The sequence below is a fragment of the Fistularia commersonii genome, chromosome 27 (genome assembly GCF_037954325.1).
Source record: "Fistularia commersonii isolate RoL2024-O1a breed Wild chromosome 27, RoL_Fcom_v1.0, whole genome shotgun sequence".
Lineage (NCBI taxonomy): Eukaryota > Metazoa > Chordata > Actinopteri > Syngnathiformes > Fistulariidae > Fistularia > Fistularia commersonii.
Window position 1 is genome coordinate 1,272,877 of NC_141310.1, and position 27,962 is coordinate 1,300,838.

General features: G+C 37.3%; 1 protein-coding gene across 4 annotated transcripts; it reads left to right on the forward strand.

Moving 5' to 3' along the window:
• On the forward strand, nucleotides 1–27,794 carry ext2 (exostosin glycosyltransferase 2). 4 transcript variants are annotated; one of them, XM_086175139.1, is made up of 16 exons: nucleotides 1–136; nucleotides 1,733–1,791; nucleotides 2,892–3,234; nucleotides 3,336–3,559; nucleotides 4,196–4,285; nucleotides 5,198–5,314; nucleotides 6,622–6,817; nucleotides 7,153–7,292; nucleotides 7,392–7,485; nucleotides 11,247–11,378; nucleotides 16,743–16,932; nucleotides 22,846–23,012; nucleotides 23,463–23,606; nucleotides 24,014–24,142; nucleotides 24,815–24,897; nucleotides 26,257–27,794. In XM_086175139.1, the coding sequence occupies exons 3-16, from the start codon at nucleotides 2,920–2,922 to the stop codon at nucleotides 26,393–26,395; spliced, it is 2,160 nt and encodes a 719-aa protein (XP_086031265.1). In that variant the 5' UTR covers nucleotides 1–136; nucleotides 1,733–1,791; nucleotides 2,892–2,919; the 3' UTR covers nucleotides 26,396–27,794. The 4 variants fall into 4 exon arrangements, with proteins under 4 accessions (XP_086031265.1, XP_086031266.1, XP_086031263.1 ...); XM_086175140.1 differs by having other exon boundaries at nucleotides 2,895–3,234; XM_086175137.1 differs by lacking the exon at nucleotides 1,733–1,791 and having other exon boundaries at nucleotides 11–136.
• The last annotated feature ends 168 nt before the right edge of the window (nucleotides 27,795–27,962 follow it).

Consider the following 27,962-nt stretch of genomic DNA (forward strand, 5'->3'; position numbering starts at 1 on the left):
AAGACGAAGAAGTGAGATTCCTGGACTTGCTTGGTCTTCGCTACCTCAGCATAGTTGCCCTTTATTTATTTTCTTTTATTAACAAGCGACATGAATTAATGCCTACGAGTGAATACCTGTCTGGTCAAACCTCTCGGTGAGTTGGATAAACAATCTCAGCCGTGGCAAAACAAAGCTCGTTTTGTGGGATAAGCTGGCGCTAGTGGGCTAACGTCGATTAACGGGGTTTGCGACGTTAACGTTGCAGCTAATGATAAAATTCACACAATGTTAGACATGGAAAATTCTGCACCATTCCCGGAATATTTGATTTCGCCCGCTACTGCCAGTGGTCAAAAGATAATGTAACGCCGGATGGCTCATTTGTGTGTTGAAGTATATGGCAGCCAGGATAAATCGTTGACATTGGGTCCTTGCTAACCGTGTGAAAACGGTAAATACTTGCCAGTGGTCTGATTAATGACCCCTCAAATTTAGTTTTTTTTTTGATGCCACATAAACACGTCTTTATGCGAATGATACTGTTATCCTGGTTGTTTTCACTTTCGTTGCTGAGAAAAGCGAGTGGCGCTCCGTTATCTTTGAGCTCTTCGCAGGATTTTTTTTGTGGTATGGCAGGCAAAGTTAATATCCAAACAAGTTACTTTGCTTAATATTAATCTGAACGGAGACTGACATCATAACGCAATGTTGTTAATACTGCTCGAAAGAGAAATTAAGAATTTAGAGCTGTAATGTAACTACGTTGCAAATAATCCATTATCCCTGATACATAAACAAACCAATGAAAGAAACACTTTATTGATGCCAGAGGAAATCGTGTGGTCTCACATGCTCCATTCAGAAAGAGATAAAACACATTAATAGAAAGAGATTATCATGAATTAATAAATAATTAAAGACTAAAACATACATATGATAAGATATATTTAAGGTAATAAGCTTTAGCATCGCGGATCAAGCCAAAAAAAATGGCAAAGGGGCCTTTCTGTGTGGATGTTGCATGTTCTCCCTGTGTCTGTGTGGGTTTCCTTCAGATTCTGCTGTTTCCTCCAGCGATCCAAAAATACGCTGTAGGTTAGAGCCTCTAAATTGGCCAGACATGTGCATGAGAGAAGATGGTTGTACGTCTCCATATGTGACACTGACTGGTGACTGGTCTAGAACCACGCCTCTTGCCCAAAGACAGCTGAAATAGGCTCCTGCACTCCACAACCCTGAGCCCAGGATAAGGAGTATAGATAATGAATGAATGAATGAATGAATGAATGAATGACAATTCATGCCATTAGTACAGTTATTTTGATTCAGACTTGTAGGGTTTTTGTCAGACAGTTATATGATATTTACAGCTAGTTACTTTTTTGCAATTGCTGTAGAAGTCAATAAGATGTGCACACAAACACACACACACATATATGTTCATATCTTGTATCGTTGTATACTGATGATCAAGTAAGCGTCAAGACATGACTTGTGGCAGTTGTCTTATTCCCAGGCCCTCATCATTTTTGACCCCACTGCTTCTTCGTCATTTATTTTTTTTTAGCTATTATAGGTTATAGGTACTTTATATTATAGGTATTTAATTCAAGTGGCTCTGGTCTTTTCTGATTTATTTTGGGTAGGGAAATAAACAATAGTATCTCAAGACTTCTGTTTAAGTAACTACATTGTTTAATTGTCATCCAAAAAATGTGACTGAGCCTGTCACTGTCATTTTTACATGTAGAACTTGTTCAAGCTGCTTGTCACACCCTTTCTTGCGGCATGTGAGGAGAGAAGACTTCTGTAAGTGATACACCTGTGCTTTATCTTTTGAATCTCCACTCCTGTCCTTACTCAGCTCCAGAGTTGTTTTTAGTTACAGATTTGAGAGTTTTTCTTATGATGAGTGAGCCGAGGAGACGGTAAGAACAAAGTTGATAATTGTCTGTTTTATTGTGATTGTCATTGGCCATTTATTTACTTGAGATATTTGTGTCATTTTCTTTTTTATCACAATAAATACATTTGAAGAGTTGAATGGTACGTAGCCAACCATGTTTGTAATGTTAATTTGAGAAGTGATATGATAAGTGATAAAGTGATATCAATCACATACACATATCTTGTATGTGTTTGAACGTGGATGTTTGGCATGCACGCACGTGGCTCACTATCCTCTCCCTTCCGCTGACCTATGAAAGTTGCACTAGGAATATCATGTCATGGTTATTAAGGTTTTCATTATTGAGTGCTCCGCAGAAACTCTCGAATGCTCTGAGCTGTCCTGGATGACAACCTCCCTCCAGTCTTAGCAACATACAAATGATTATGTAAAAAATAGTGCTAGCAGGCTGTATGTATAGGACTTGCAAAACCCTTTAATTTACTCATGATTTACTTTTAATTCAACCTTAATTTTAGACCACTTCAGTGGTATAAATGATAAAGATAATGAGATTGGTTTTATACAGAAAAATATACATATTAATGTAGAGTTGAACTGATAAAAATGAGAAAATATGGATTCTGGTATCTTTCAATTTGAATGTCCAGTTTAAATTTGCCATAAACTGAAATACAGACCGCCTACTCTGCCTCCCCCCGCCACTTGATCTACTTGTCTTAAAATTACCTCATGCTTAAAACTGGAGTTTTCATTGTATAATGACCCATCTTTAATATGTGTGAAAATGATTATGCGCCCAATAGATGGCCACACGTCATATGGGAAGTGTGGTCATTAGTGTGATTCATTTTGAATGGCAGGTGCCTTTTTTTCCTCAAATATCAAATAGAAGTGAGCAGTAGGCAAATATCACAAACATAGAACATCATTACAGATACAGACTCTTTCAATTTCCCATCAAGAGTCAATTGACCTGATACCTATCTCTATTTTATAGCAGCGAGTTGGACAAAGAAGTGTCAGACATGTATACCCCTGGAAAATACAGTTCTCGGGGACCAACTCTCATCCCACGCATGAAAACAAAACACCGCACCTACTACATCATCCTTTTCTCCTTGGTGTTGCTTGGGCTCATCGCTACTGGGATGTTTCAGTTCTGGCCACATTCCATTGAGTCCTCAGCGGACTGGGCCCAAAACAAGCGGAGTGTTCATGACGCACCTCTGGTACATCTGCCTGCTTCGAGTCCCATTCCTGAGAGGGGCGACCTCAGCTGCCGCATGCACACTTGTTTTGATGTGTATAGGTGTGGCTACAACCCAAAGAATCGAATCAAGGTAATGCCCCATCATTAATTATCACATGATTTTAAGATGACCATGTTCCTTCAATTTCAGTCAACAATTTCAGTCATTGAAGTAACATTGCTGTTTTCCAGGTTTACATCTACCCACTGCAGAGGTTTGTGGATGAACTTGGCGTGCCCATTAGCAGCACAGGCCTGTCACGAGAATACAACCAACTTCTTAGTGCCATATCTGAGAGCGACTTTTACACCGATGATGCAACGAGGGCCTGTCTCTATATTCCTTCAATTGATGTGCTGAATCAGAACTCCTTGCGCATCAGAGAGACTGCTCAGGCACTGGCGGAGTTACCCAGGTGAACATTATAGTCTGTCATTGAATAACCATATAGTACAAAAGGGAAGTATTTTGCAATTCAACACTGGTCAGGTTTCCTTCCAAAGCTACAATAGTTTTAAAGTCACAAACACCACTGGGTTCCGTCTCCTACCTCTGACAGACAGAAACAATTAGCCTTTTATTCAGACCGTATAACAGCTTGTTTGTAAGCATATTTTCTCAGGTAGGCTTACTGTTGGAATTATCCAGATTGGATATGATTTCTTGAAAATCACAAACAGTCTAAATGTATAATTTTATGAATCAGTCAGTTCTTTGAAGGATTTTTCTCCTAATTTTTTATTAATAGTTAGGCCAAGACAATCATGCTTACTGTAAAATGTCTGTTTCCTTAAGGTGGATAGGAAAATCATCATATTTAAACATGTTTGCTATGTCTATGATTGACAGAAAAAGTTTTGTCCATTTCTCCTGTTGAATATTCACAAAATGTCAACAACAATAATTTTCTAACACATAAACTCTGTTTCAGCATAACTTTTCATCGAGGCTGGGGAAAACTTTCTTTATTCTGAAAAGTGGAGAGTTTATATGATGAATTCTGTTGATGTGATAATCATTCAGTATGACCCTTATCTTGTGTTTTCATCAGATGGGACAGAGGAATGAATCACTTGCTTTTCAACATGTTACCAGGGGGTCCTCCAGACTATAATACTGCTTTGGATGTGCCCAGAGACAGGTAGTTGCATTTTGAAGAGCATCCTTATGTTTTAAGAGGAGGATCTGTCATATGGCCATCATTGCAAAAATGGAAAAAAGACAGCACATTAAAAAATATGACATTAATTATGATGTGTTACATCCACCACATTCTGTCATGTGAAAATGTCACAATAGATTGTGACATTGTGACACAATAGATTGTGATTTAAACTAGCTGAATCAAATGAATCCATTATTCACTGTGATGTTTTTGATGCTTAGTAAAAAGATTTTGAAATATTTATTCTTGTATTTACCAATTTCTTGCATTATTCAGTTGATCCCTTCTGGTATCCGCCATAGAATATCCCTTAATACATGTGTTAAAAAGATGAAAGAAATAGTTGCCAAGTAGAAATTACTGGAGGATATTTTTGACAGACAATGAAAAGTCTTTTCAATCTGGTAGTATTTACCATCGGGAAAGCCCAAGAAAGTCTCAAGATGTTCTCGCATGCTGATGAATGTTGTTGGAAGAGTTTTTATGAATACCCCGCGTTAAGACAATGAACAATATCTTCAGCTGTAAGGAATGTTCTGCGCTCCAGCTGGAGTTCATTTGGCTTATTTGTTTATTTATTTATCTATCTATCTATTTATTTAATCAGAAACAGGTGGGGGGGAATTTCACTGTTTCCCCCTTATTCTTACCGCACTGTAGTGTAATGACATCCAAAATACATTTCATTACATTTCTACATTTGGACCTCTTCAAATCTGTTGACCAGGCAAAGGACCATGCATGTTTTGATTTAGTGTCTCACATCAGCACTCATAAAAAAGGACAAATAAGTGAATATGTCTCCTCGTCTGTTGCTGTGACTTATTTCTGTTGAAATATTTGGTGTAAATATTGTCTTAACCCTGGCCCTATTTGTGTCTATTTCAGAGCCCTGCTGGCTGGTGGTGGTTTCTCCACATGGACCTACAGACAAGGGTATGATGTCAGCATCCCAGTTTACAGTCCCCTCTCTGCAGATGTGGACTTGCCTGAAAGACAGCCTGGGTAAGATCATTTCTTTCTCTCATTTATTTCATTATTTTATTTCATTTCTTTTGTGTTAGTACTTTAATCGATCTGTTGTCAAAAATTCGCTTGGGATCACATGCCATGTAATACTTAGTTAAAAACAAGGACAGAATGTTTGCATAGTACAGCAAAGTGAAACCATGGACAGAAGGACAGAGTTAGGGATATTCAATAATCACAATTTTGAATATATCTACAAGATGTTTATTTATCTTTCCTCGTCAACTATATCAAGAGTGTGATTAAGAACCGAGAAACTCGCAATATCTGTGATAACAAACCAGTCGATGAATAATGCTGAGATCCTGTTATTAAAACTGAATATACATGCATTGAAATAGCATTTTTGAAAAATGTTACCGTGTAAGCATTGGTACAACTTATGTATCTGATCTAAAATCTCATTTGCAGTGCTTCAGAATACATTAATTTAATTTAGTTTTAACTTTCCATACAACACAAACTGAACTTGTATAACTGGTAAAGGTACTTGCTCTGCCACACCAGCATGAATTGCTATGTAAATGCCTGTCATATTTCAAGCACCAGGCAACACCTATAAACCCACTCCTATGTGCCAACATTTTACCTGTAACTAAGTAATTAGTGATTACCCTGTATAAGAGTTAAAACAAATGTGCACTTTGAAAGAATTATGTGGGAAATAACAGGTCTGTAAAAGGCATGAAAAAGAACTAAAATGCTAGATTATTAAAGTAAAAAAAACACATTACTATTTGTCTTTTGTCTCTTCAAGTTGCTTTAAGTCTTGACTTGATTTTGTCACCAATATAGAAGTGTGACCTCTTTTGATGTCCTTGGTATATCTGGACAATTATTATTATGTGGTTATGTTATGGTTATTTTTCTTGAATGATTTTTATTTATGGAAATGTTACCATCTACCCACAAATTTTCAATTCAGGAATGCATTTATATCGACCGACACCTTCATTTTGAATTCAGAAGTAGAAAGTCAGAATTTTTATGTGGTAGAGAAGGTTTTTATGACAGGGTATTTGCGTGTCTCTTTTTCTCTTGGTCATTTAATTTCTCTTTAATCAGAAAGAGAAAGAAAGAAAGAAAGAAAACAACCACAAATGGTCAGTTTCCAAGAGATGTAGAAATTTCAGGCTGATCCCACTGTACAGTGCAGAAGATAAAAAATGGTTCTGGCCATTATTAGCCTCAGTCACCTTCAAACACTGAGGTGCTTGAATAAAGCAGGGTCCCGCAATATGGGTTGATTATGAACTGCATCTTTCTTGTTTTAATCTCTTCAGGCCAAGGCGCTACTTTGTTCTTTCCTCTCAAACTGCCATCCACCGGGAGTATCGGGCTGAGCTAGAACGCTTAAAGGAAGAGAATGGAGAGGCTCTTCTTCTCTTGGACAAGTGCAGCAACCTGTCTCAGGGAATGGTCTCTGCACGGAAACGTTGCTACAAGGGACACGTGTATGACTACCCCCAGATCCTCCAGGTAGGAAGCACATGTTGATCAAAAATATCTTTCTAAGTTATGACCAGCATCAAGATTTATTACTGATGAATGATTAAAATAAAAAAAAAAACTCTTTTAGACTTAAAGCCTTTAGTTGTGTGTTTAGTTATGTAGAATGTTTCAATCCCAATTTGATGATGATAACTCCCAACAATATCCTTAAAATTTTTTTAGTGTCACATAGAAAAAAAAAAAGTTAAGACGTTTAATACAGCCGTTGTTGATATTGTGGTGTATTGTGTGTGGGGGGCGGATGGGAGGGCGGTGCAAAACCACATACCCTAATTACCCCTTTTTATCCAATGTGTCTGCAGGAATCATCATTTTGTGTGGTTTTGAGAGGAGCACGCTTGGGTCAAGCTGCTCTCAGCGATGTGCTGCAGGCTGGATGTGTCCCTGTCATCCTCGCTGACTCCTACATTCTTCCCTTCTCTGAAGTACTTGACTGGAAAAGGTCTGGCTTTAATTCCATGAATTGTCTAGAAGGGAGAAAGCAACTTTGTATTTTTGCTATTTTGTGGTAAATGTATTATTTCTTTTTGTCCTAATGCAGAGCATCAGTGGTAATTCCAGAGGAGAAGCTCTCTGACATGTATACCATCTTAAAGAGTATACCTCACCGACAAGTTGAAGAGATGCAAAGACAGGTAAGCAAGAGCGTGCATTTACAAAAACCGCACAAAATGTGTAATTTTTTGTAAGTCCTAGCTGATTAAAATTCTTGTAGAAATATTGGTCTGACAAGTAGACCACCTCCATTATGCTTGAGAAATAATTGTATATTTTCCAAAAAAGTGAACACACGTTTTCTGTGATGTATTAGACAAACCTACATGTAAACTATGACTTAAAAAATCAGGCAGAAGTTAAAATATATTTTCTCCTTGACTGTAACAAGTGAAGGCTGCTCACTCTTAACTTGATATTTGTATGGGGACACTGTAAACACAAAACAAAGGACATTGGAGGTGCTGTAGAAAGGCCAAAGTAAGCATCTATGTCACATTTGTATCCACTGGTCACGCGACTAAAGGCATCATTTGCCCAGCAGTTGTGTTCATGATTTAAGAGCTTGTCTGCAGAGATGGCTACATTCCATTCTGGTTACTGTGGTCTGAGCCCCTAATCCAGTATTAAAGTTCAGTTCTATGTTAGTAGAAGACATTAAATGTAGATGAAATAATGTCAAAGAAGCTCTATTGTAAGAAATAACCCCCCGCTCCCATGAATAGAGGAGGATCAGAAATAGGCAGGGACTTGTGTCAAGGATGAGAAAGAAACTTCATCGGGATAGCATCCTGTTATTATGTAGAATGTCATAACTGGTTTGTATAAGGCTTGGTTTGCTATACCTATATTTAGTCTTCTGACACATCGTTTCATTCTTAGTTGATATTTGAAAAATTGCACTGATAGACCAGCTCTGCCTGTTCATGACTCACAATGACTATTCATTGGTCTTACAAATAACTCGAATGCATGTTAGGTATTCAACAGGTACACGTGACTTTTTTCTCAATACAATACTTTATAGCTTTCTCTTAACCTGCAACCAAATGCAGCTTAATAAACACCAGTTAATACGGTATATCTATGTTTCTTCAGAGCGCATGGTGTTAAAGTTGCAGGACTTTAGGTATTGCCAGTTGCACTGATTAAAACAGAAGTTTGGAGCTGAATCACACATTTTTTATGTCAATTTGCTGTGATATTAATTGATTGGGTTTCCATCAGCTCTTACAGGATGATGAGATGCCAAATGTTCAATCTGAGAATTCAAAGAGGTTACTTTTTAGTTGTCCTCAGTTATTTTAACCTTGTCATAATTTTGATTCGAAGGGCAGTGCCTTTTAAGGACCAGAGGGTCTTTAAAAAGGTGTTGCCTTTTATCACCTTTATCATCTCTACTCCTTTCAGATTTCCCCTCAGGGGTCGCCACAGCAAATCAAACTCTTCCATCTAATTTTTTTACGTAATTGATAAATCTTTTTACATATCAACCAAACTTATACTGCTACAACTGATTTTCTGGTCTAGAGAAATTGATTTTATTCTTAATGTTTTGTTCTGTTTTGTTTTTCCAGGCCTGAGTTGGTTACTTTTTGTCCAATTTTAGCAAGAATATTTCAAAGGTTAAATTTGAGTTGCAGTTCAGTTTTTTGTCCAGCAGAGAGCTCAGTAGGCTTTTCCTTAAAAGCCTTTGTATTCTTAGTTTTATAGATTCCTGTTTTTTTTTTTTCACTTTTCTTAAATGCAGGAACTTAACATGGATGCCTTACAAGCATAGGGAATGACAAATGTTTTGTTTTGCAGAGAATATTACATTTGCTGTGGCTATTTTATAGAAACTTATTATCAGATTTCTCCCTTTTTTTTGCGATCCTCAAAGAAAAGACAAGACAATATGGTGTTAGTGGTCGCAGATTTTCTCCTCCTGTGTAATCGGCTGAGATATTGAGGTCATTCCAATATTCAACCCTGGCAATTGCGAAACGCTTTAAAGCTAAAATATAAACCTTTTCAGTAGAAACAAAGAAAATGCATTGATCGCATAATATCCCTAACAAAATGAAGAAATTAAACTTCTTCAGTTTTCCTTTTGTTCAAATGTAAAACCTGACAATAAATTATGATCATTATCATGTTTGCGTGAATGTGTGGAAAAAGTATCGATTGTCGGTGAAAGTTAATTGTTAGTAGGCCCAGAGTCTTTAGCAGATTATTCACATGATTTAAATAGATCTGATTTCACTTCCGTTTTAGATTTTCTAAAAAACACTAATGATTATCTGGCTATCTCAATGACCCACTCCGTAGCTTCCATTTCTGCCCTATAGGCTAAATCACCAAATTTTTAGGTAAATGAAGAATTATGATTGGTAAACTTTGAACTAGTTACTGATATAAACAACAGGTTTTTCTGGAAAGGATATTCTCTGATCTTGTCTGCATTAAGCATGATCTGAAACTGAGATTGTTCTTACAGACTTTGGAAAACTCAGAATCAATGGACTCATGAAGCACTGTTTTTTCTCATTGTGCAGAAGGTCTACAAATTGTTTACATTTAGTGATCATTTCAAATGTTGTATCTAACTTTTTTGCCATTTCATCTCCATAAAACGATTAAGTGACAGATGTGTAGACAATATTTCCAAAAAGCATGCTGTAATAGTAATTTGAAGAATGGATCTCTTTTCCTTCTGTAACATTGTCACCTCTTCCCTGCTCATAAAAAGATCTGTAGGCTCTGGGAGAGGGTGGTGGGTGGTGAGATTGGCCCACAGGCCAGCAGTTTGCTTTCTATCTCCTCCCAGTCGGAAAAGGAACTTTCATCACCGGCTCATTTATAGGCCTTTGGGATTCCCCCCTGATATTGAACATCCCTCTGGATTTTCCAAACTCCTCTGGAAAATAAATAAATAAATGAATGAATAAAAGAGATCTGCAATTTTGTATGATGTCATGTACCATAGTCAGATAAAATTGCTGCATGGTTACATGAAACCACAGGAGATTTTTTATTTAACAGGGCACACAAAAATGGGCTGTAGTATGTAGTGGGATAGTACATAGTTAGAGAAAAGCTGAAGTTATAGCTCATTGCAAGACAAACAAATACCCACATCCCCTGCTCTGGGCCATTTAGATGTTTGCTTTAGCCCAACGCCTGCTGTCAGTGGACAGTTAAACGTCAGTAAATCTTGCAGGCTTTCTTGCCTTTGAACTGTTCCATGAAGTTTCATAGGAGAGTATGATTTCAGACTGAAGTTCTACTGGAGGCATAGTTAAAACCACATAACATGGTCTGTCATGGTTTCACAGAATGTTCAGATTGACCATGATGGCCATTTTTATTTCAGCAGGCAAAAAAGTCCCTCAAAAATTTTGAGGATTGTTTCTTAATGTGAATTTGCTTTTATGATTCCCCCCAAATGTTAAAATGAGCCATTTCAACATGTTTTTATTTCTTTCATACTTTCATGCCAGAAAAAATACTGAAAATACAAAATACAGATAAAGTACTGAAGAATCTGCCCATCCTTTACCTGGTTTTACCACCATGGTTGAAATTATTCTGGATACCCAAGGTCATGATCTTGAATCTTATAAATATAGTCTGTTTCAAGTACAAAGATAAGTGTTTTCAGTTTTGAGTTCTCCAGAATGTCCTTTAAGGTACTTTAGGAACAACTTGACAGAGTAATTAAATAATGCAGTGAATGCATCAAATTTAAAAGAAAAAAGCATCATTGTCCCTGTAGACATTTACGATATTGTGGTTAAAGAAAGATGGTATTAATGAATCTTTCGTCTGCTAAATGTTTAGCGTTTTATCCGTGAATTGCTTACTGTAGTTTTTTCTTTGCATTGTTGGATTTCAAGACATCCTTTCTCTTTGTCCATAGGCACAATGGCTCTGGGAAGCCTATTTCAGTTCCATGAAGGCTATTGGCTTGACGGCACTCCAGATCATCAATGACCGCATCTACCCATATGCTGCATTAAGCTATGAGCAATGGAATAATCCTCCTGCGGTGGTAAGTAAACAATAGTTAAAACAAGCAGACTGGGGGCGGCGTGGCACAGGAGGTCGAGCAATAGTCTTTGAAACCGAACATTTCTGGTTCGATACCCGGCTCCTCCTAGTGTGTCCAAGTGTTGCTGAGCAAGACACTGAACCCTTAACTGCCGCCCTGGCGCGGTGGACGGTGGCCTACTGCTCATGTTTCATCCATGACGGATTAATTGCAGAGAAGGAATTTCCCCATGGGAATTAATAAGAATAAATTATTATTATTATTTCATGACAAAAATAGAAGAATCCAGACTAATGAGCAATAACATTGCATAAACAATAAAGCTCGGCAGACTCTGCATCTTGCATCATATCCTACATGGGAAATTAAGTGCTTTGTAAGTCTACCATCTGACTAGACACCTGCAGCTGAAGTGTAACCTTCCCATTCTATGGCATTGGGGATTCAGCTAAATTAGTGCCAAACAACCATGTCTGCCATGTCACAGCCAGTCTATTGACCATGTTTGATCTGTCATGGCCACTGTTACCTCAGTCAGTTAGTTCACCAACCCTGGTGTTAAGGTGTTTTTTGTCTGACAGTTCAAAGCTTGACTGAGCAATTTTCAGCAAGCTTCATACCCTTCTCAGAGTACTCTCACTGATCTTGTGCACCATCACCAAAGGGTGCACAAATCACATTTTAAAAGGCTTTTAATATCATATTGATGCGCTATGGACTGTCTTTGCTGTTTTCCATCGTTTTGTTTTTTGTTTTTTTAAATTGATTGCTTGTTTTGTAAATCAAATAAAAAAGTTTTTTTCTAGTTACAATTTAAATTTTGTGATAGACAAATATCCAATTCAGATCATAAAATACTCTATCACATGTAGTTTGATGCCACAGAAAACTAATCAAAGTTAGGTTTTTCTAACCTGGTCAGAAAATTTTGTAACTATTGCCATGTAATAGCTTTTTAATTAGTCTTGGAAGAGTTGATGATGCCCCAGATAAACTGTTTAGACGTGAGTCAAACCACATGTTTTTTTGTGTTTTGTGCCCTTGTTCAGTTGAAATACACTAGACACGTATTCAGGGCGACATTGCTGTCATAGCAGATCGGATTTAATTATAATGACTTGAAGCAGCTGCACTGACCAGAATGGACCTGGCAGAACAGACGTCTAGTTTAAAGCTGCTGATGTATTTCTTTAACACACAACGACAATGTCTTCTAGCCTCCTAAAATGACAGACCCCATGGATGTTTTTTTTTTTAAAAAAAAACAGCTAACATTTTGTGCTGTGCAGCTTTGATTTTTGTTTTAATGAACTAATTTCTTGATACCAAACAAAATGTTAGTTGTGTGAAAATATTCCGTGATCTCCCCCCCCCCCCCCCCCCAAAAAAAAAAAAAAAAAATTATTGATAGTATTACATCATCTTATCGTCCTGATTCAGTAAAGTCATAAGTGCCTGGGTGCACATTGCATTCCCAGGGTTCTAAGATTTTCTGTGTTCCCAAGGTCCAAAAAAGAATTTGGTGAGAGGGCCTTTTCTTATACACTCTTAACACTGTGGTGCAGTCAGACACTTGACATCAGCCAGGCCCACTCCGCTGATGTCTTGTTGATGACACACTTGTTTGCCGGTGCATATAAGTCCTGTGTTGTTGAGCTTTATTTTTGGGGGGGGCACTGTGGAGCAGAGGTTAACGCTTCTGCCTGTCAGCAAGAAAGATCCTGGTTCGATTTCGATAGGGGACTTATCTGTGTGGAGTTTGCATGTTCTCTCTGTGTCTGCATTGGTTAACCCCGGTTTCTCTGGTTTCCTTGAAACTCGAAAATCATGCAGTCGGTAAATTCAAAGACCCCAGCTCCATTGCGTCCCTCACAATAGGATAGTTTGAATGAATGAATGAATAAATGAATAAATATTGTAAAATTACCATTTTACTCTTTTTTTTTTTGTCATGTACAGACCTTTAATAGAAAGCACTCTATAAAAATATTTGTTTTTTTTTTTCTATCCTATTCATACATTAACTGATTTACATTGCCAGATAATGGAAAAATGCTGAAACCTACTGCTCACAAGTGTACATCATATACTATGTCTTTGTCATCGCAAAACAAAGTAGATGCCCAAAAAAAAGCAGGTATTCTCTATCCTCCACTTTAAAGGATTCATCTACACATAGATGCTGATAGTGTCAGTGGCAGAGCACTGGCAATTTTTCCAAAAGTTTAGTTAGACGTTCTGGTGTAGAACTCTAGGGAACATGCGGCTGCTTGGGCCTGTGCTGCAGTAATGAATACAGTCCAAGAAATGTTCCTAAAAGTGAATATCTGTTAGTAAAACATGCTATGGATGACACAGAATAGCTCAGACTCCAAGCATATTATATTTTGTTAGTATTAGAGACAGATTACCTTCAATCACCATCATCACTGATAACATTTAGAGATTCACTCTCCAAAAATCCACCCTCTTTAAGTGCTTGGAAGATTATTATTTCAGTCCTTGCATCCTGGCATGCAAATTGAAATCCATCCAGAAAGCAGTCCCTTTTGTACCACTTAAATCTCTCTCCTCTGTTGTGCATTGTAAATCTAAATTTATGTGGCAGAGCGACCAGTGATGCCTTCCTGCTTTCTGAAGCACCGCACAGGCATCATTGAACAACAGGCTCAGAGGCAGCCGGTTTGTGTCAGTAGATCTGCTTTAAAAGGATGCCTTCATTGTTGTGGGGAAAAAAAGTTCTTGGCAATCTGAGTCACTGGGATTGTAAAGAATATTGCAAATGTGAAGAATAGTTTGTGTGCGTGCATGGGTATGTTTTGTATCCATGTGCATGTAAGAGTTAGTGGTTGCAAATAACCTGGCTTTGCAACTACTTCTCAGGGGTTATCAATCTGCCCAGTTTCATCTAACGTTTCTCCTGTCTTCACTCTGGAGTGCATGTGTGCGTGTGTGAGAATATGTGCCTCTGCTTCACTCAAACTCCTTTGTCTTTCTCTGTGAGCAATGTGATGGTCTGATTCGGGTTTTATCACTCTAAACAAGCCAGCCCCTTACAGGTGCTTAAAACTCTTTGGAATACATTATACAGCCTATTCACATCCATACAGATACACTCAGGATTAATGGCTTTTCAAGTATGAAACAGCCTAATCTTCCCCGTGATTGCTAGGTTTCTCTTGAGCAGGTAGCTTGTTAATAATCATTTAAAATTGACTTCCTGATGGGTCTATTTATTTGTTCACACATTGAGCGTAGTGTGTTGCATTAATGCCAAGTTCACAATTCCAGTTTTGTCGCGATGTAGTGGTTGCTTGTAGCTTGGTGGAACTTTTTGACATTCCTGCATGAGATGCACGATTAAGTGTTTTCTGGATGATTCAGTGAGTGGACGGTGAGAAGAAGTTGAACAGAGCACTAAATATATCAGGCAGAGTTTTTTTCCCCTCCATCCTCACCCAATTCCTGTAGTCTTAAGACTGGTAATTGAAAGCACATTTCCCAGAAATGCTGCTGCCATTACAGGGGGCTTTCAGGATAACAGACAAGCCGCTTTTTGTTCGGGTGTAATAGGTACTGGGTTTACTTGTATGGTTCAGGCATCGCCGACTATTTGAATGGCCAGCATCTAAAATTCTTTCGGGAATCTTTAAGGATTCAGGATCAACGTTGTGTTATTTTGACTTGATCACAATCAATGCACAGATTTAATTTAAGTTCTCACTTTCTAAGCCAACAGGAATCCAAACAAAATAATTTAATTTCAAACTAAAACTGAAATAAATATACTGATTTATTTGAAAAAGTACCTGCTAGATTTTCAGGCCTGTCAGCCAAAATTGCTAATTCGTCTTTTAATCTTTTTCCATGTTTCTGATATTGACTTTGTGGTAACATCCGCAGAAATTTAAATCATTACATAAAATTCCTTCTTCAAGTCTTGAGTTTCCTCTTATGTATTCAGACCACCTAACGTGTCTCTTAGTTTTTCTATGTGATTTTAATTACCCTGTGGCACATAGAACTGTTATTTTAATTGTTTCCCCGTCAGCTTGTATTGACAATGTGAGAACAACCTGAAGGAGTTTCCACTTGCCAGTAAAATCCATTTTTACTTGTAGATTGGTGACTGACTTTGTGTAAATTAACACTGCTGTGTCTCTGTGGACAGACATGTAATGATGTGGTTGAGGGGAGGGAGTCACATTATCACTGTTTGTGCCAATGTGGGATCAGATGAGAATAGAAGATTAAGTTGAATCAAGTGTTAGCCCATTTTATCCATTCATCCATCCATCCATCCATCCATCCATCCATCCATCCATCCATCCATCCATCCATCCATCCATCCATCCATCCATACATACATACATACATCCTATCCACCTATTTATGTGCTTATTTATTAACTAATTAACAAACCCAATAACTAATTTTTGCTGCTTTCAGACAAATTATTATTGTAGATGAGACTGGAACATTTGGCTGTGGATGATGGATTCAAATGCAAATACAACAAATATTTTTTATAAATATTAATACCTATTTATATATATGAATATGATGGATATTCTAATATTCACTAATACTAATAATCAAACTGATTGGTTAACTAAACAAAAATACAGAATGCAAGATACAATTTCTTACTTTATTGGGAGCTAAAATTGATCATATTATCCAAATAATGCTCGATAACAATAAAGTATTATTTATTGCTTTAAATTCTACCTTCAATTCTAACCTTAATTACAGCAAGCCCCAAGTTCATAGGTCATTTGGTACTGGTAAAAAAAAGGTTGTGCAGTACTAACAGCAAAGCCATCATTATACTGATTCCTCGGTCCAACCCTTCCGATCCATGGAGTAATTTCATCTGTCATAGTTACAACATAAGAACTGTAGACATTCTAGAGAACATGGTGTTGCCTACAAAGTTCTCTGGCCCCATTTTTTTTTTTCATGAAAAAATTGTTTCTGGAAGTTTACATGGCTCTCTGGCCCTCTGTCTGACTATGATTTTTTTTTCTTTCCTTATTTGTCTTGCCATTTTGAGAACATCAGAGAAATTATTGGCTAGTTCTTTCTCCATCATAAATATCTGGAAATGATTACAGGTGACTTTAGTATTCAGTGAAGCACATTAAAATCATGAGAAATATGAAGGACGGGTTTGATGCAGACGCTATGAAGGTAGTTGCACAGCTCCAGTACACAGTAATGAAAAGAAAGAAAGAAAGAAAGAAAGAAAGAAAGAAAGAAAGAAAGAAAGAAAGAAAGAAAGAAAGAAAGAAAGAAAGAAAGAAATGTATTTCTGATGCTCATCTGTTTGTTTTGGGTTTTTTTCGTTCCCTGCCTTTGTAGAGATGGAGCAGTGTAAACAGTCCCCTGTTCCTGCCACTCATCCCACCAAGGGCACCGGGGTTCACAGCAGTGGTACTGACCTATGACCGTATTGAGAGCCTTTTCCGGGTCATCACTGAAATCTCCAAAGTTCCCAGCTTGGCAAAACTGGTGGTAGTGTGGAACAACCAGAACAAGAGTCCTCCCGTGGGTAAGCATTAAAATAAAAAAACGTTTGAAGTATTTCAGAGAAATCATTGTTAGTGGTCATTTGCTAAATGGTATCAGGTATATCTGTATCCATCTAAACCCAGTGTGGTGTCATTACATCTCAAGATGTTGTAACTTATGATATATTTTATTATTATACATTTTCAGTTCCATCGCAGCAACAAAAAAAATCAATTTATAACTTCAATTTTGTGTGTATGGTACCTGAAGAGTGATTCTGATGATCGATGTTCTAAAAATAATTCTTGTTTAACTTTTACACTTGACTAAATGGATTGTCTGGGGGGTTTTGATTTGCTTCAGTTTCTTTGTCTTTTTTTATTTGCAAGGCTGATACTAGGGTCATCTACTGTAAGTTCCATTGAGCAGCTTCCGTTGAACAACAATTGAGTCAAAATGGAAATAGCCTGAACTATCAGAATCAATTTTCATGTCAAGCTGAATACTTAAAAGACTACCCTCTGGCTCTCACCAGAGAAAGTGTAAATCCCCTTAAAGCAGAAAACAAGTTATACCAGACACATTTTACAATAAAATCCTAGAATACTAAGGAAAATGTAAGGAAAAGTATTTCCTTACTTTTTTACTCAGAACCTAACAGTGGAACTATTGTCATGCCACATGAATGGATTGAATACAAGAGTGTTTGTGTTTTCAGTGCTGTGACTATGTGTCTGGTTAAGGCATGGTTGGTTGATCCAACAAAGAGCAAACGCTAATGTCAAACATTATCCAAGTCTCAAGTACTGACGTTCACTTTGATGTAATAGTACAATCGAAGAAATTTTTTAAAATAGCTATGGGCTAGAGTTGCACTGTTGTAGTTTGTTGATAATGATCATTTGTTCTTATGATAGAAAAAAACATTATCATTATGGTCCACTTTTTTCATGACTGACATTATCAGTAGGGGGCCACCAGATATTTCATAGTTGGCTGTTATTTGTTTATATTGATTTTACTTAGTGCTCTGATTATTTGGTCAGATATTTCAATTAAATGAAGAACCATAAGCCTATGGTTAAACCAATCCACAGCTCAACTTTGAGGACTGACAGGATTTAATTGACGCTACTGTTGTAAGAGTTAGACTGCTGTAATAAAGTAGTAAGGTGACTTTTAAGTGGTCCCGTGTGGCTGTGTGTTGCCTTTTCATTGGAGACATCAGTGGCGCCTGGAGTGCTGTAACACATTAGAATTAACAAGAGGCCATTGACCGGTCAGGCTTAAGGAGCTTTCTAATATGAGAGACAGTTTATTTCTCCTTCCCTCTAAGCCTTGGTTGGATGTGTTTATGACCTGCTGATTTTGAATTGTCTTATTTTGTTTGAGTAGGTTAGATGGGTCAATTTATATGCTCAAAGATATGTAAACATTTTTTGTTACAGCCAGTGTTTAAAAATAAAGGACGTACATAAATTGACTGGCACTTTGCTCAGAATATTACAGTAATTCAGCAGTACCATACTGTAACAGTGATTCTCTTTGTGCAGTACAATTTCAAAAGTACATGTTGAAAAGACATTCATACTAATTTGTTGGGCATCGGAAATATGCTGGATCGGATCACCTCTACAGCAAAATACAGATGGGCGAGCGAGGAGAATGACAAACAGAGTTGAAAAGAAAATTGAAGACACATTTTTTTGGGTATTGGGACCACTGTTTTGTTATTTACATAATTACATGGAAAAGATAGAATATATATTCAACTGTAAAATGATTTTCTAATACAGAAGAGGAACTATTTATACCATTATTTCATGTTTGGATTTTTCTTGGAGGACTTGAAAATGAGCTGTCATTTCATTCAATTCTTTTTTTTTTTTCTTTTTTTTTTATTTTGAGACTGTATGTTAAATAACCTGTCAGATTTTTACTTTGTGTCTTTGGTTATAAAGAGACATTACATCCCTTGACGAGGCATACTTTAAATATATAAAAGTTCTAGGGCATCATTTTGTAAACTTCTTAGAAAAAAATATTATTTCAGTATCTCAAGGCAGAGCTGAGTGTCCTTTTTTTTTAAATCAAAATGTGGTCACCCTTACTTTTCAGGCCGCTTTTCCAAAGAGGCACCCAGAGACAAACTAGCTACTTTCAGATGATAATTGTTGCCGGTGTTGCTCTGCAAGTGTTTTTCACTCCCACGGCCACAGGCTCTTTTTTTCAGAGAGAGCCGAAGGGGGCGTGTTTTTTAATACAATTATGGCTGTGCGCTGTAAGATCAAACATTCCCTGATTCCTGCAGACCGTCAGCCTCCAGATAACTTCAGTTAACCGTTAGTCCTAAATGGGCTTAAATTCGGATGATGGCGTGTGGTCATTAATAGGCATGTGACGTGCTATGCATTCATTTGTCCCTCATACTGTAGCAGCTGAGAAAAATATTTCAAGAAACGTGTGGTAACCCTGAGTGTCCTGTTGAATGAGTGAATTCTGAACAGGCAATATGTTTTGAATCAACAAAAAAACAGACACTCGTGGACCCTATCCAAGTGAAACGGGCTCTGTTTTGAGTAATTATTGTCAAAAGGGGACAGGGGGAGGACTCTGGGCTCTGGCTAGCTGAGACTGGACAAAGGCACATGCTCCACTCAGATAAGCTGCCACAGTTGCAAGCCACAATCAGTTTGACCACTGATGAACATATTATTGATAAGGTAACACAGTGCCACAAGATAGAGCTGACAAATCACTTAGGATGTAATTATTTAGAGGCACCAGCAATTAAGTTTATCTTGATGTTAAGGAGCTATACATTTTTGAAGTTAAAAAAGACAGAAATAATTTGCCTTAAAATCTTAATCTTTCAATATGTGAAATTACCCCAATGGGACCTCCAAATTAACCCTCTTTGTATAGTAATCATCAGGGAATAAACAATCCAGCTGGAGCCCTGGTTATCAGATGAAGTTGTGATCTGGACTTCCTTGCTTGCAATTATAAATAAGTGTTTGGATATTTTGTTGAACACAATGCAGTTTGATATTCTGCTTCTGTATCCTGAAACCAATAACCTCCCAAAGCAGTTTTAATCTGTATTAAAAACTGCAGTGCAAAAGTTAATTGTAGTCTTCCATTTCCTTATGACATAACATGATTTAACCTAGCCTCCAATAGACAAAATGTTGGAAAGGCTATTCATATCAGTCAATAGTGGGCTTGCCTGATTTGGATATTTTTGGAGCAACCTTTTTGATAATTGTTTCCAGTACAAATGCTCAAGCCATACCTAAGACCCTGTAATATTTTAAATAAAAAGCAAGATCATCTCTCTGACCAATTTTATAGTGAAAGTGGTAAAATGTTGTCTCTTTTCAGTAGTAAAGTTTATAACATAGTAAAATAAATCAGATGATAAGTGGAATGGCATACCAGATTGAAATTTAAAATATTGACTTTTGCATTCCAGTCTACTCTTGCATGATGTCAGAGACACTCCACCCTATGTAATTATGTAGCACATTTTAATGACCATTAAATTTAATTTCCCACCAATTAGACAATTTGATTTTCACATACAGCATCATATAGTATTAGATATTTACAATATTATCTCCCATTAGGTAATTAATTTTCACACTCAAATTAGACCTAACTTTGACATTTTTATTTTAATAAAGGCAAAGGCCTTTGTTTATGAAAACATAGTAAGGAATTAGTTAATTATTTATAGTGTTAAGAGTGTGCCTCATGGCAAGGAGAAGCTGAATTCAGAGCAAATGGATACATTCCTGTAACTCGTTTTACCTCTTGCCAACCATGGTAAAGAAAAAAAGGATGACAACAACTGGACGTGGTGAAAGGAAATCCCTGGGCATTTAACATAGCAGTTTTCCCAACAATAGCTTCTGACAGTGGCCGTCAGACATGGTTAGGAGGAACTGGAGGTCTTATAGTCTGCCAGGGCCCATTTACACAATTAATGAGGGGGACACAGTCTCTGTGATCTGACTTTGCTTTGGTCCGTGCCATGGATTCTGCCCAAGATCTTTGAAATGGTATCCTAAAAACACTTTGTTGATCTGCCTTATGAAGAATTGCAATGTGGTTAGTTTTTCATGTGCTTGAGATTTGTACAGCAGTGTATGTCGGTGAGGTAAGTTGACTCCCACAGCAATGTTTTCCACTGCCCAAACACATCATAGATAACTTTGTCAGTAGTTACTGACAACATTAAAATTCCCCCCATATTACTAAATCTGTTCATTTAGACAATATTTGGTGGGGGGACAACAAAAATCGTAAAACACTCCATGTATCTATCTGTAGTGTTGCAGTTAAGAGATATTTTGTCAATACTGTTATGTGGCTGTTCTTTTCTTAAGAAATTACTGGGTGAACCTTTGTTTGATTAAGACATTGAAAACGATTAAAATCTGAATGAAAATTCAAATCCATTATATTTCTGGCTGTTCGGCATAACCACTCGCATTTACAATAATTCTTCAGGTCAACCATTTTGCGCTTATTACACACAACACCTTCATGAAAAAGACACGCAGAAATGCATTTGACGCGACTTTTAAGTTGAAAGCGATTAGTCTGGCTGTCGAAGAAGGAAATAGCTCTGTTGCACGCAAGTTCAGCATCTTTCCTAAAAAATAGCATTCGTGGTATGTACTGGTAGTTGTAGATGTTACTGTCATTTATTTATTTTAAAGTTTTCAAAAAAAATCTCTTCTGTAACATTTTGCTGATTTAATATCTCATGTTTCAACTGGGACACCTGCGGCTTATTTATGTACAATTTCTTTTTTCTTTTAAAAATTAGTAGATGCGGGTTATATAAAGGTGCGCTCTATAGTCCTGAATTTACGGTACTGTATTACTGATGATCAGTGTCATACCTTGCCAATTCAACTAATATTCTCCCTAAAAAGATTAGCAACTATGTAATTTATTATTGTACATTAGCTACCTACAGGTATGCGATTTAAATGGGTCCTCAGATTTAATTATTGAATACTAGTAACCTTTAATTAGGCAATTAATTAGTAATGATATGTAAAAAGAAATTCCTTGATTATTGATTGTATTTCCAGTCACCCTGAAGGGTCTAATACATTACACTATTTCCAAATACCAGGGTGAAGTTACCAGTCGCTGTCCATCGCTGTATCTGTGATGTATAGAAAATGTCCTTGTGCACTTTTTTCTGTTTTCCCTTGGAAGTCATTTATGTATAATTGAACATGTAGCAATAGAAGCAACATAAAAGCATGAAAACATCTTTCAAGAACAGGAACATGCCACCCTGAGCAGATTGAAAACAAAAGGCTTTTCTCATCCACTTTTTCCATTTCATAATACATGTCTATTAAAAATAAGTAGCGGTTATATTGCAAAAAAGTGGCAAAACTTTCAAATATAAAGTTTTAAATTAACAATTGAAACAACAATTACTATCCCCAAACACAGACTAGGCTCTATATGGCTCACAGCTACTTTAATATTACAATAAGTCAACAGACCAGGGCTGAGCAGTTCACTAATAACATATCAAAACTCTTACATTGAAGACATCTGTAGTAATCATCCACATGTCTATCAATTCACTTCATGGTTTCCCATGTTCATTATTTTTCCCCTTAAAAAAATACCATGCTATTCTTTGTCACAGGCCCTCTAACCTGTTATTCCTTGTTCTATCGGAATTAATAGACAGCTGTGGTGATAACACAAACACAAACTGCACTAGCTAATAAGTATCAGCTTCCTTTCAGCTCAGATATAGCCTCAGTGTTATCTAGTAAAAAGAATTAATAATTGTAATTCTTTTTATGATATAGTGGTCTTTCTAATCTTTTAACTTACAGTTTCCAGTCCACGTCTAAGAATATAAAGCTAAGGATACAGTATTTTCTTGTCATTTTTTTCCTCTTGATAGAAATGCTTTGGCCAAGGGTCGGCGTTCCTCTCAAAGTTTTACGAACCAAAGAGAACAAGCTCAGCAACCGCTTTTTCCCCTATGATGAAATTGAAACTGAAGCTGTGCTAGCAATTGATGACGACATTATAATGCTGACATCTGATGAGCTTCAGTTTGGCTATGAGGTAAGAAACCATTTGTCTCAAAAAATGATAATTCAGTGGCATGAAATGAAGGTAACCATTTCTACATGATTGCAGACTTCAAACAGATTAAGTAGGATGTTCTGTAAGTTTGTTGTGCTATGTAACCTGACGAGTTTCAGAGATGGTGCTTTCCATGCCTGCACACTTGCCCAGCACGACCTTTACTTACGAAGCTGTGTAAAAAGTTTAATAGAATTCTACTCAATGTAGGGATAGTTATGTTAAATTGGAAGCAGGATACTGCATACTAAATTGTGAATTACTCTTGTGCAAGAGTAACCCTTTTGGAACTACTTCTTTCCCAAAATCTTTTTTCAGCTACCTTACTTTGCATTTGCCTTTTTAAATTCCAATTCATTGTTTCACCATTTTTTAAATTTCTAGAATTGATTCCCTTATGATCTGTCTCCCCCTTGCCTTTTGCCTCAGGTGTGGAGGGAGTTCCCGGATAGGCTTGTGGGTTACCCCGGTCGCCTGCACCTCTGGGATCATGAAATGGGGAAGTGGAAGTATGAGTCTGAGTGGACCAATGAGGTTTCCATGGTCTTAACTGGAGCTGCATTTTACCATAAGGTGATGCGAGAATGCCTTGCAAAATTTAAGAAGTTTCTTTCTCCTTTCTCCCAGAGTTTTTTTAGGAACAGTCACTCAACTGAATTTGGAAAAAAAAACTTTCCACTAACCACTGTAACTTCCGTTATGCATAAGAATTTAAAAATATATGTTTTTTTTCACCTCTGGGTACACAAAAGCCTGGCCATAAGATTACAGTAACTGATGAGTGCTGTGTCCCAGGAAAGCCAATAATATCTCATCCACTCCCAAAAGCTAAAAATCTCTTTCTAATTTTAAGTAAACTGGCACAGTGATTTCTCCCACACCCTATTAATCCCAACATACAAACCTTGTATATCCTGTTGTGCATATAGACTGCTCTATATGTAAATTGCACACAGTAATCATCCTTTTTTTCTATACAGTATTTCAACTATTTATACACATACAAGATGCCAGGCGACATCAAGAACTGGGTGGATGAGCACATGAACTGTGAAGATATTGCCATGAATTTTCTGGTGGCAAACATCACAGGCAAAGCTCCCATCAAGGTAAACTCACAGTGCTGAGCCTGTCTGCTTTAAACTTGCAGAGGGGAGGGGGTGAAGGCTGTCAGAGCTGCCCATCAGCTCTGGGTCTGCTCAGCTCTCACCTTTCTATTTCGCTGCCTCTCCCCCTTCTCCTCCTGCTGACTTTGCCCAGATGCTGGGGCCCAAGCAAAAGCCTGGCCTTAACCTTCCTTATCTGGGTGTAAGTCAGTGCCCCGGCCACCCCCCTACCCGAAAGTACGGCTTCCTAAGTAAGCCGAAGCCTTCAAACACCCCACCCACAAAAGTACAAGCTGCAAACCCCTTTTACGTTTATGCACGCACTCCTACTCCCCCAACCTTTCAAGCAGGTTCTTTTGGACAGTACTTACCTTTTCATCCCGTTCTCACTCTGTCTGACTTTTTTTCTGCTCTTTACACACATACCGTCCTCATCTAAGCGTTGGTTAAATCAGTGCGGTTGACACATAGATGCAGAAGGTTAGATGGCGGAATGCTGTACATGACCACTCTACTTATGTCAATTCAGGCAATTTTTCTTCCCGCTCAGCGCACAGTCTCATTCGAAGTTCTGACCTTATGTCAGCAGACTGGATAGTTTATGTGTACGTCCAGCCTGTTCAGGTTTGACAAACAGTTAAATTCAACTGACAGTCCTGCTGTGATTTTGCTTAGGTGACGCCAAGGAAAAAATTCAAGTGTCCTGAGTGTACTGCCATAGATGGGCTCTCCCTGGATCAGACACACATGGTGGAGAGGTATGGCATTTTTTTTTTGTTTTGGAGGAGGGAAATCTTTGCTATAACAGGTGCAGAAGGTACTTACACCACCTACTTGCAGAATTTTTTGTGAAAAATGATAGTTAAATTTCAATCTGTAAGCTTCAAATTTAGTGCCAATGTCTAAGAGCTTTCTGCCAACGAATTTATTCATATTCTTAAATTAGTTCTTGTGTCATATTCTTTGAATTTTAGTTGTTCCATTGGCAAGAACACTAGTTGGCTAACGTGAACATTTTCTTAACTGTTGTTCTGAAAATACCAGTTTACTCAGGAAGAACCATAACTATCACTTGAGCTCTGTCGTTTACTTTGTGCAGTATGGGTATTGTAGATTTTGGACAAATCAAAATGACATGGCAATCTCATGGCAAATATTTCTACAAGTTGTTTGAGTTCCCTAGGTAAACAATGGACACAAAATAGTGCAAATGTTAACATAAGGTGTTTGTAATTTCACAGGGATAATATGGAATAATTCCCACCAACAATTAAAATGCATATGATACACCATGTTGACTAGATTTTCTTTTACAAGGCTGCATTTGCTTTGGTGGACTTAAGTACTGGTACTCAATTCAAAAATCATTCAGGAAAATTTTCCTTGTACGTAATGAATGAGTGAATGTTATCAATTTCATATCCCAAAAAAGATGAAACGTTTGTCATTTTATTGCTCCCCTGTAAAAAAGGGGTAATTTTTGAACTTGTAAGTGTAGTAGTCCATACAACCACGGAACATTTGGACACACACACACACACACACACACACACACACACACACACACACACACACACACACACACACACACACACACACACATGCACGCATGCACACAAGCATGAACAGAGTTGGAGAGGCATGTTTTATATTTTCTGTTTCCACACAACAGTCATAATACAGTTCCTATTTAGGAAATACTTAAGAACCTAAAAAACAAACAATAGCAAGACTTTTAAGTGTAGACCAAAAGGGATTACCAATCAGATAAACCTTCACTGAATACATAAAATACTAATTAAAGCACCACCACCCCCACACACACACAAAAACAATCACGTCATCTTTAGTTGCACGCATCTGCTGTGTGAGTACATGTTCAGTCAAAGTAGAGCCAGCAGTGGAGCTGCTCCAGAGACTTGTGTCTCCATGGCGGCAAAAACCTTTAATAAAATAAAAATAAAATACGGTAAAATGTTTAACAGTACAGAATAAACAAAGTGATTAAAAAGAATGGGGAAAATGGAAATAACTTACCATTTTTACATACAATAAGAAAATTATGTAAGTGTCTGGTTGTGACCTGCTATTAACGTAAAATTGTGTTTCTCTTTCAGATCTGAATGCATCAACAAGTTTGCATCAGTTTTTGGCACGATGCCTCTAAAGGTGGTGGAGCATCGTGCAGACCCAGTTCTCTACAAGGACGATTTCCCAGAGAAGCTCAAGAGCTTCCCTAACATTGGCAGCCTCTGACACGGAACTCGTCAACATTTACCACATCAATTTTGATACAACTTTTGTCTTTCATCCCAAGACTTGTTTCAAGTTGATTTGAACAGCACAAAGGTAAAGAGAATATCTCCATGTGATGATGTTGTCTAAAATACAGGAGGACTCAGGACGCTTGAAGCTGTGAAGGATTATCAGTTTCTGAGCCCCAGCCCCCGCCCCCCATCTCCCCACTGGGATTTTCGGTTTTCATGAAAATCTGGTTGTAATAAAAAAAAGATATTTTATTATTTTATTTTATCTTTTTTTTACACACACACACACACACACACACACACACACACACACACACACACACACACACACACACACACATATATACAGTATATATGTGGTGAGTGTAGAATTCTGTTAATCATTCATTTGTCATGGATTAAACAGGGGATAACAGATTGATGGGACTGAAATTTTGTGGGGGGTTCGGTGTCTTAGAGGTGCCGTAATGTCCCACTTAAAATGCTGTGTGATTATTGACGCACACACACACACACATTTTACAGCAGTGCTGTGTAATGGTTATAATTTATGTTGATATATGTAGGATTTTTTTAAGACTCAGTTGTGCTGAATGGGGGGAGGGGGAGGGAGCAAATATGGTATTTATCAGTGATCCACCAACATATCTATGTCAAATCACTGAATGTGAGACAACAGAAAACTTGGCAACCAAGAGATGACGTACAGTAAACATTCACTTTTAATTTCAGTTGTACAGTGAGTGCGGACATAAAGCTTTTATGATAAATATAGTATTTAGGATGAATACCTGCTTTTTTAGAAGAATATTTACCGAGCTACTAGATTATGTTGAATTGTCAATTTATTTTACAAGGGAAAATATTTCTTTATTTCTGCATAAGAAACCGTACATCCTCGTCTTGTTCCCTAATCCAGGCATAAAGATGAACCCTGATTTGGCTAAAGTCTAATTTATTTTCAATGAGAGCAAAGTGAAGATGTATAGAGTAGTGTATCATGAGACTCGAATCCACTGAATACACAATATAGTTTTCTGAATTTGTATAAAATGACTGTTGTCAGCAGTCAGTTGTCCATTTCTACATTGTATCGATTTTTTGTTTTGTTTTGTTCTTGTTTTGTTTTTGTATTGTTTGTATACATTCCTCATCAGTAGATGTCAAAGTAGCTGGCGATTGGGCGAATACGCTACTTACTCTGAAGAACCTTACATTCTGCTGTTTTGCCTGATTTTCAAAATGCTCATGAGGTCAGTGTAAACCATTTTAATTCAGTTTTGAATCATAATGAATGAACGATGTGTGATTTTTTTTTTTTCTCCCCGCATGTATTTACCAGTTGATGATGGAAGAAATAAAATCAAATATTGAGTAAGAAAACAAAATATTAAGTATGTATTTTGGTTTTAATGTCACTCAATCTGTGCCTGCCCACTATTCCGTGCTGCCTGTCACCTGTTGTTAATATACACTGAATAATCCACCCTGTTCAATGTCAGCAGTTCAGAAGGGCACCGTTTGTATTTTAGTCAACTTCAATTAGTGTTACACTC